The sequence below is a fragment of the Micromesistius poutassou genome, assembly GCF_964030765.1.
Source record: "Micromesistius poutassou genome assembly, chromosome: 17".
Classification (NCBI taxonomy): Eukaryota; Metazoa; Chordata; class Actinopteri; order Gadiformes; family Gadidae; genus Micromesistius; species Micromesistius poutassou.
Window position 1 is genome coordinate 15,034,102 of NC_140287.1, and position 9,133 is coordinate 15,043,234.

At 47.3% G+C, this 9,133-nt stretch overlaps 2 protein-coding genes across 3 annotated transcripts; one reads left to right on the top strand and one right to left on the bottom strand.

Moving 5' to 3' along the window:
• Window positions 1-4,710, bottom strand: rdh12 (retinol dehydrogenase 12). 2 transcript variants are annotated; one of them, XM_084482620.1, is made up of 7 exons: window positions 4,577-4,710; window positions 3,820-3,935; window positions 3,349-3,504; window positions 3,134-3,238; window positions 2,078-2,287; window positions 1,599-1,788; window positions 1-1,249 (listed from the first exon to the last, which is right to left on the bottom strand). In XM_084482620.1, exons 1-7 carry the CDS (start codon window positions 4,648-4,650, stop codon window positions 1,147-1,149), a joined length of 954 nt encoding a protein of 317 aa, XP_084338746.1. In that variant the 5' UTR covers window positions 4,651-4,710; the 3' UTR covers window positions 1-1,146. The 2 variants fall into 2 exon arrangements, with proteins under 2 accessions (XP_084338746.1, XP_084338745.1); XM_084482619.1 differs by having other exon boundaries at window positions 3,820-3,938.
• A 15-nt stretch (window positions 4,711-4,725) lies between these two features.
• vti1b (vesicle transport through interaction with t-SNAREs 1B) lies at window positions 4,726-8,641 on the top strand. The gene is made up of 7 exons (XM_084482621.1): window positions 4,726-4,838; window positions 5,375-5,514; window positions 5,624-5,682; window positions 5,872-6,069; window positions 6,762-6,935; window positions 7,307-7,368; window positions 7,710-8,641. The coding sequence occupies exons 2-7, from the start codon at window positions 5,418-5,420 to the stop codon at window positions 7,798-7,800; spliced, it is 681 nt and encodes a 226-aa protein (XP_084338747.1). The 5' UTR covers window positions 4,726-4,838; window positions 5,375-5,417; the 3' UTR covers window positions 7,801-8,641.
• Window positions 8,642-9,133: the final 492 nt, after the last annotated feature.

Below are 9,133 nucleotides of genomic sequence, written 5' to 3' on the forward strand. Positions count from 1 at the left end.
CAACATATCTGTTTATTTACATCAAATGTAAACATTCAACTCTGAACATGAATGTTGGTCTAGTAAAAGGCATGTACATCTAGTATATAAAACACCAGCGACTGTAAAAAGTTTGGCAGCTGTGCTTGTGGTGAATGCTGAAAAGTCAAACATAAATCTGTATAGAAAACAAAAACTGTAAATATTAAAACCTTGGAATGAAGACTTCCTCCAGTAACCTGAAAACAAAATGGTCCTGTTTTGGATTTTTTGCTAGGGCTCGCTTTTTATTGTCAACTATGGGAACTCTCCCTGTCTATATAATCCATCAACATTGTCAATGCTCTACATTGACAATGATGTTTTATATTTCTTGGTTAAGAAACCATAAGAATATCTCTTGTATTTTGTTTTTCTAAAAAGCCGGTACTAAACGGTGTGCTGTGGCTACAGAGTCTGGAGGAACTTTAAGAAACAAATAAAGTTTTGAAAAGGAAATGTAATGAATAGGCTTGGTGTTAACCCTGGTTTGACCACCACACAGTATCCTACACCATCTCCACCACATCAGATTCACATCGTCACAAAAGATATACATCTGTCACACTCACTCCATAACTTTACACACCGCAAGTCATGGCATCTCCCCCCAAAAATACATTGTTATTATGTTATTATAACTGCGTTGTTACAAAAATCTTCACATTATGGGCATGGTACTCCTGTTGCCATAGTACCCAGCAGCTCAACTCTCATAAGCATGAAACTAACAAAGTGGGCCTTATTCGCCAAGCGGCCATTTTGGAACTCTGCATTCCGCAACCAGCTAAAGTCTTAGTTATGGTTCCACATTGACGCAAAGCAAGGGGGTTTAGGGACCCATTACGTCCCCCACTACGAGCCTCCCAAAAAGTGTAACCTTGCGTCGAGGAGACGCAGCAGCAAGGGCTGTGATTGGTCCGCTAACGTAAACCCGAAGTTAACCCGACGCAGAACCAAAACAGGTTCACGACTGCGTGGTCATTGCGTTGCGTCAACTTGGAACATAACAAAGCCTTAACCTTTAGAACCAAAAATGGAGCCAAGATGGCCGCAAGGTGAATGAGGCCAATGAAGGAGAAGGGGGCTAAGGAGGAGGGTGATGGCGGTTTTCACAGATATCCATCTTCAATCCCACTCGATGCCCAGGTTCTCACAGCTAGCGTCCCACAGCCTCCTGGCCGTCTCCTCGCTCCGGCCCTGAGGAGCCACGAAGGCAGGGGAGCAGTCACTGAAACCCAAGAGGAAGAGGAGTTAGTCACTGAGTAACTAGCCTAGCCCGCAAGCTTGAGCCATCCATAACAGTTAGCCAATAGCCTAGCCCACAAGCTTGAGCCATCCATAACAGTTAGCCAATAGCCTAGCCCACAAGCTTGAGCCATCCATAACAGTTAGCCAATAGCCTAGCCCACAAGCTTGAGCCATACATAACAGTTAGCCAATAGCCTAGCCCACAAGCTTGAGCCATCCATAACAGTTAGTCATGAGCCTAGCCCACAGGCTTGAGCCATCCATAACAGCCTAGCCCACAAGTCAGACGTCCATGAAGGTTGGCCCATCGACCCCGGTTGGCAGCTGACCTGAAGTGCTTGCCCGAGATGGCGTGGAGCTCCTCAGCCACGGCGCAGTAGACGGAGGTCTGGGCGCCCTCCTGGGGGGTCTTGAGGAAGACGGAGCTGACCGTGAAGAGGATGGTCATCAGGGTCGAGTGTCTGGTCAGCTCAGAGTTGACCGTGCCCGGGTGCAGCGAGTTCACCGTCACGTTCGTACCTGTGGAGGAAACACAGCGGTTGGGCCAGAGAGTCCGGTCCGTCCCAAAAGATGAAATCCACTCTGGGGTTTTGAGTCAACCCCAGCTGGAACGTGCCAGTTGGCCTCCTCTCAGAAGGTAAAGTGTGGAGCAGTTAAAAAGGACGCATTCTTTTTTTTTTCCCCCACATGTGACGTAATGCATCTATTCAATACACTATTCAATGGTTGTGTTTGTGAGGCGGTTGGGGGTGTGGGAGGCGAGAAGCTTGTGCAAAAGGTGCCATGTGTAGGTGTGCTGTAGGAGTACCTTTAAGTCTGCGCGCTAGCTCGCGGGTGAACAGCACATTGGCTAGCTTGCTCTGGCAGTACGCCAGGCCGCTGTTGTAGCTGCCCTGGCTGTGGAGGTCGTGGAAACGGATCCAGCCGAAGTTGTGGGCCATCGACGAGACCACCACCACGCGTGCCGGCCCACTGCGCTTCAGCAGTCCAATCAGCAGAGAGGTCAACAGGAAGTGACCTGTCGCATGTAATAAACAACACGGTGAGTCGTTTGGAGTCACTTTAATCCAGCCGCGGTGTACAGGGAGTTTTCTGTGTGGGGAGGGGGGCCTCTTGCTTAAGGATGCCTACAGGTGAGGCTGCGGGGATTGTGACTCAAACCAACAACCTTTTGGCTGGGAGGTGAACCCCTAGCCGCTACTACTAGCCTTAGTCGTGTGTAAATTGGCATTTTGGTGGTCAAAGTCTTGACTCGGCTGAGCCTGTGTTTGTGCACCCTGTGGTTTCCTTGGTAACGACACTATTATAATGCATATGATTTAATTATGATAACCTCGGGGAGAAGGAGGGTTCCCTCTTTATTTACCACAAGCTGACATAGAGAAACACCGGCATGGCTCGCCCGAGACGTACACCGCGATGACTCAACCTATCTGGTTCATAACTCGGCAGGCGTTTTGATTCCAATCCTGTCCCTCCCACCATGCACCCCCCATGAATCAAACCTTTGTGTCTACCTCGGAGCAGGCTGACTTCAAACAAGCTCCAGTAAACATTACAGACCCTTCCTAAAGGTTTGTGTGCTAAGCTAACCGCATCTACCTAACCCCGTCATAACTCATCTTCTCCATCCATCTATTTATACATCCATCCCCTGCATCCGTCTTTTAATGCATGCATGAATGCTTCTCTCATCTCCTCCATGCATCGCTATATAGATCTAGCTCGCACTCTCTCTCTCTCTCGCTCTGCTCACTCTTCTGGCTCTTGTCTTTGCGCTCACTCTCTCTCTCTCTGTCTCTCGCTCTTCTGGGCATTTCTTTGCTCCCTCTGTCTCTCTCTGTCTCTCTCTCTCTCTTCTCACCCAGGTGGTTGACCCCGATCTGCATCTCGAACCCGTCGATGGTCTTCATGTAGGGACACATCATCACCCCGGCGTTGTTGATCAGGATGTGCAGCTGGCTCACCTCTGGAACAGAAAACAGTTTTACCTAAAACATGAAAACCGAATCCTGAAGTGGTGTGTTCTAACCCTAACCCTAAGAACCAACCAACCAATCAATCAATCAAAAGCCGAACCTTGGAGGAACTTCTGCGCGAAGGCCCGTATGGAGGACGTGTCGGCCAGGTCCAGCTCGCGGACCTCAACCTGGGCACCAGGGCACGCGGCCTGTATGCTGGCCAGCGCCTTGGCGCCCTTCGTCATGTTCCGACACGCGATGATCACCCGCGCTCCTGGACAGAGGACCGCATTGCCTTAGTAACGTCTTTGGTTTCCATAGAGAACTACAGGGCAGAAACTGGTGTTGCCATGCATCTAGTGGGGATTTCCTGACCGTTTCTCTGGTGGTAAATTAAAAAGTCAAATCAGTTATCAAACTTTTGTGTGTGGCTGGATGGAAAATAAGGGACCCGGGCCGGTCTCCTGTTTTCTTATGAAACCGATCAGTTTCGAGTGGGTATTTGAAGGTGATTATAACTACTCTGGGGGATTATTTCTCAACAGTTGGTAAAAGCCAGGAAACCCCGGGAGAACGTAAAGGGCATCACCTCTTCCCGCCAGGTCCAGAGCGGTCTCCTTGCCGATCCCGGTGTTGGCTCCGGTGATCAACACCGTTTTCCCGTCCAACCGGGCTTCAGACCTGCACACCCCACCGGCCGCATAGCTCCTGGCCCAAAGTTAACAGTATTGCGATTAGAAAGATCATTGAAGATTAAGTACATCGTCTTATCATGCAAACCTACTGCTGAATGAGTATTCCTGCAAAAATGAGTTTGCAGGAATATGTGGGCCATGCAGGCCTTACGTCATACACACGTCAACGCGTGGATACAGTAGGTGGCCTATTCCTGACACATCCCGTGGATCTGGTTAATGATTATGCTCGAACGTCGAGTCGTACGACCCACGCCACTACACACATCCGAGCGATACCCAATCACCTGGCGTGAAGTGATGTCAGCTACATAACCACAACTCCGCCCACGACCGAGCTGCTGCTGATGGAGGAAAATACACAAACTTTCTCGCCGATTTGGGTCAGATTAAATGACCGATTTTTTTTATCAAAAATAAAAAAAATGGATACAATGAAAGCTGCACCGAGTTTCTCAGAGAGACATACATTTAGGACACCGCTCCCCCGCAAACATATTGAATCATGAAGACATTGTGGTGCTGTTAGCGTAACGTTACCGTCCTTGCATCGATCCAAATACGATATTGACCCTGGATCAAATAATATTTATATACTGTATATATCTATAATATAAGACGATGTCATAAGCGTGTGTAACGGCGCTTTACCTGATGAAGGGTGCAAATAGAAATGTCAATAGCGTCGTTATTCCAAGGAAGGCGACGATTAATAAGAGGATCATTTTGCTGGTGAGCTGCCACGGAGCTGCGGGGGGCAGAGCAGCTGAAGCTGGGGCATGAAGCGGTTCTCGGTGGCTCGGAGGAGTCGGGCAGTGTTGTCAGCCCCCAGAGACCATCCTCATTTTCAGGTTTGCGTTTAGCAATGTAACAGGACGTGAACACGCGAGATCGCGGAGTCTCGCGAGACCAGGTCAGTATCGCCCCTCTGACGGAACCGCCGGATTGTAGTCCATTCGTCTTCTGATTTTACCCGTGTGTGTTCAGCAACGTTATGGCATTGTAACGTATTTTATGCTTGACACGTAAACCCAATGTTGCTAATATGGGTGCATATCAACCATTTAACCTCAGAAATTATACATAAATAGTTAGTACATTTAATTTGGTAGTAACATACATCAACCACAATGCACCGAGACAAGATGTCTGTTAAATGCTGTTTTTAAATATATATATATTTATATTATGGTTTTCACTTAATAAACATGAGTGGGGTCATTTAAATTAATAAAAAATTACGTCGTCATATATTTTTTACCCATACAGAACAAACATTTTGAACGTAATTTGAACGCGTAACAACAATGTGTCACGTGACTCGATCATGAGGATCCAATATGCGGAAAAGACTCGAGTCCTGAGGCTCTGTCAATAAACACCCAACCTAAAGGTGATTTAGAAGATAATTATCCGCTTGACGTCGCTGTAACACAGTTTTATTCTCAGATAACCAGCTGCTTAAGGGTCAACCTGCTGCAGGGAAGACAAAATGTCATCGGAAGAGTTTGAAAAGTTGCATGAGATCTACAACTCGCTGTACGAGGAGCTCAGGCTGCTGCCGGATAAAGCACAGCGATGCCACGGAGGTACGGGACCATTTGCCTTCTTCTTCTCCTCATGTCACTATCTGTTAACCGGGGGCCAGGGGTTTCTGTTTTAATCTATAACTTTGCACGATTTCCCCCATAATCACAGAAGAGAAAAAGAGGTTGCAGAGATCATTTGACGAAAGGCACGGAGAGGCCGAAGAAGTGGTAGGGTGCTACTCCTCTTCTAAATGTGTATTCTCCACACCTAATTCATCTCTGGTGGTTCAAATGGTTACGCTTACGAAAGCCTTTTTGTTGATTTGTAAATACTGGGTTGTGGTCGACGATCTCCCATCTGAAGTGGCACATAATGATGTGATCAGCGTCTGAGACTTTGCCCTCGTCCGCCTGCAGTTGCAAGGCATGGACGCGGAGCTGCGGACGGCCCCGGCCGCCTACAGGAGCGCCATGTCCACCAAGCTGCGGCTCCACCGCCGAGACCTGGGCAAGCTGCAGAGAGAGATGGCCAGCTCGGAACTAGGCATCGGCTCTTCCGCTCGACCGACAGAAGGCGGTCACCAGGGCATCTATGCGTCACAGAATCAACAAAGCGTGAGTGACGCAGGACTATGTTGGTGGCTTTAGGAGATTAGGCGTTGTATTGCCTGGCTGGCTGGGGCTGGTTCGGTCACATTCCTCCTTCCTCATGTTTTCAGTGAGTTTGAGTATGGCAAATTAAATGGTTGGGATGATTTCCAACTGACGGACCATTTTACAAAATATCTGGTTCCGAGATCGGGTTCTATCACAGAACTTCAGAACTGAAGCCCAACCACCAAGTCAATCTTGATGACTAGACGATCAAGGTGTTGCATGTAACCACCTAATGGCAAACGAAAAGGCAACCTACCTAAATCTAGCTTGTCATTTACCATTCAGACACTGTCATCCAAATCTAAGTGATGCTTAGAACAATCCAAGCATACATTAAAAAAAATAATAATGCAACAAAAATGTGACTGTAGACAACAATAAGGTTAGTAGAATTGAGGTTTAATTGTTTTTTTTTTTAGCTCTAGTCGAGTGCATAACAGAGGAGATGTTGCATTTTAACAAAGTGTGTTCTAAATGCAACACCAGAGCTATATATCCACAAAGCTCGGCCATTTCTGCATGCTTTAATATGTATAATATACTGTATATACTGTATAAGTATAGTGCGTTAATGAGAGCTCCTCATCTCCTCTCCTCCACCATGTCCACCTGTGTGGTCCGGGCGGGTGTCTCCTCTCCCCTGGTTCCAGACCTACCTCCAGTCCCAGCGCTCTCTGCTCCTCCAGGGCCAAGAGTCTCTGAGCAGCGCCACCCAGAGCATCGAACGGAGCCAGCGCATCGCCACGGAGACGGACCAGATTGGCACCGAGATCATCGAGGAACTGGGCGGGCAGCGGGAGCAGCTGGAGCGCAGCCGGAACAGGGTGAGTCTCCCCCTGACCGCGTCGGGTTCACCCGTCGTGTTGGTGTATGGCTATTCTCCGAAGTGTGTGATTGCGCGTTCTGCCTGTGACTTAGGGCCGCTCGATTACGGGAAAATCATAATCTAATAAATTACTTAAAAAAAAACTTGATCATTTTAGTTTGGAGATCATTTCACCCAAAAATCTAAATCGCAATCAAAATTAGATTAATTGCACAGCCCTTCTGTGACCGAGGAGCAGGAGGTGGGGAGAGGTGCTCGTGCTCTAGGAGGCCTACAGGTGGCGGCTGAAGGTATTGGGTATCAAACCCAACACTTTGATTCTGTCAGACTGATATTTCTTTGCCTTTGTCTTTGTCTTCCACCTTCTAGTTGGTCAACACCGGTGAACATCTCAGTAAAAGCCGGAAGATTCTCCGCGCCATGTCCCGGAGGTATGTCTTGGGTCTTCAGTTTCATCATCTTTCTCCATGAACATCTTTTTTTACTCTCTGCCATCCTTTAGTTTCATGTGTTGGTCGCTCGGTGGTCAAATGACCACCGACACCAAAGTGACAGAAACGCACTTTACGTGGACCCATGCTACAATGACAATTAATGTTTGATCTATTGCTTATTTCTTAATTGTATTTTATTCAATTATGTAGTGGACTGACCCTAACACCAGCGTTAGTTCCTGTGAAGTCACCTCGTCACTCAGTCCCTGACTTCCCTAGTGACAAACTGATATGAACATAGACTTGAACTGTTTTCTCTGATTGGCTCGTGTCCTCAGGCTGGTGACCAATAAGCTGCTGCTAGCCGTCATCATCCTGATGGAGTTGGGCATCCTTGGAGCTGTGGTCTACCTCAAGTTCTTCAGGTAGGACGGGGAACAGGAGGAGGACGAGAAGGAGGAGCAGCAAATGGAGGAGGAGCAGAGGGAAGAAGAAGCAGCTCCAGGAGACCCCAGCCTGTCTCTCCTCCTCCCTGTCCCAGCTCCACGCCGCTGACCTCTCCTGCTGGAAGTGTTTCCACCTCAGATGAACGTAGAGACTGATGGAGGAGGTCGAAGGTGGACTCTGGCCGAACTGGACTGTCCTCTAAAAGGAGGTTCTCTATTCCTTCCTCTGCTCCTTGTGGGCCACGTGTTTTAGGACTATTTTTACGGACACCGTCCGGTTCAAACTGGACCAAACCAAAATGACAATTGAAGACACTAAAAGGAAACATGATGAGATGGAACTGTTTCATCTGGACCTGGTGGTTCTGTGCCTCTTAAGCTAAAAGGTGTTTGGGTTCACACACCCAGAGCGAACACCTGCCCCACGGTTTCACTTTCAGCCATTTTGGCACAGAAAGGTTTATGACGAGTCTGGCTGCTGCCTCTCTTGTCGGCACGTTCCTGGACCTCTGATCAGCAGAGCTCCGTTTGTACCCACACATGGAGCAAGGCCGGGGGACTCCTTAAGTCCTGAGTAATGTGATCTGGATATGTCGGTGAGGATAACATTTTAATGTGAACAAATACTAATCGTAATAATATATACCTGTAAAAACGGCAAATACATTGCATTTATATGGTTTCTGTTACTGCCATAACGGCTGTGTCGCATGAAAGTGAATAATTTTATGTTATCTTCCCAAACAGTGTAGTATTAAAGCTAACCGTCACTGCTATCAGAGCCAACGATAAACGGTTGTTTTGCTTCATTTATATCTGTCATAAAAATAAACTACTCTTATCAGCTCGGGTCGGCGGAAGTTTTCAAAGCCAAGGCTGAAAAAACACTGAGAACCGCATCTGCCACAACAGACTGGAGTTCACAGGAAGTAGGCGTGGTCGTGGGCCTCTGATGGTCCTGATTGGTTGAGCACCACATGCCTTTCTGCTTCTTCGCCTGGCAAATCACGTCACGCCGGTGTGGAGCCCGGGACAAAAACATGTTTTGCTGGTCGCCGTTGCCAGGTGGAAAACTGGTTGGTATGAAGTGATTCATGACTATCCGGGTTAATGCTTATATCTACTTACAATCACTTAGTGAATGTACCTTCTGAGTGTTTAGATAAATTGTGATTATATTATGGTATTAAGTTATGTCTGAAGTACAAATAGTATATATACTATGTACAGTATATAAACAAGTGCATACATTTCTTTATATTATGTAATTTAATATGTATACATGCTACATACATAAAAGCTAATTTTCCATGTCA

What these genes read in the sequence shown, in the direction of transcription:
- rdh12 (XM_084482619.1), bottom strand. Translation starts at nt 4,650, where the DNA reads ATGATCCTCTTATTAATCGTCGCCTTCCTTGGAATAACGACGCTATTG. An exon ending in CGCGCAGAAGTTCCTCCAAG is followed by an intron (nt 3,239 to 3,348) that starts GTTCGGCTTTTG and finishes TTTCTGTTCCAG; the next exon opens with AGGTGAGCCAGCTGCACATC. An exon ending in ATCTCGGGCAAGCACTTCAG is followed by an intron (nt 1,250 to 1,598) that starts GTCAGCTGCCAA and finishes CTTGGGTTTCAG; the next exon opens with TGACTGCTCCCCTGCCTTCG.
- vti1b (XM_084482621.1), top strand. Translation starts at nt 5,418, where the DNA reads ATGTCATCGGAAGAGTTTGAAAAGTTGCATGAGATCTACAACTCGCTG. An exon ending in AGCACAGCGATGCCACGGAG is followed by an intron (nt 5,515 to 5,623) that starts GTACGGGACCAT and finishes CCATAATCACAG; the next exon opens with AAGAGAAAAAGAGGTTGCAG. An exon ending in CGTCACAGAATCAACAAAGC is followed by an intron (nt 6,070 to 6,761) that starts GTGAGTGACGCA and finishes CCCTGGTTCCAG; the next exon opens with ACCTACCTCCAGTCCCAGCG.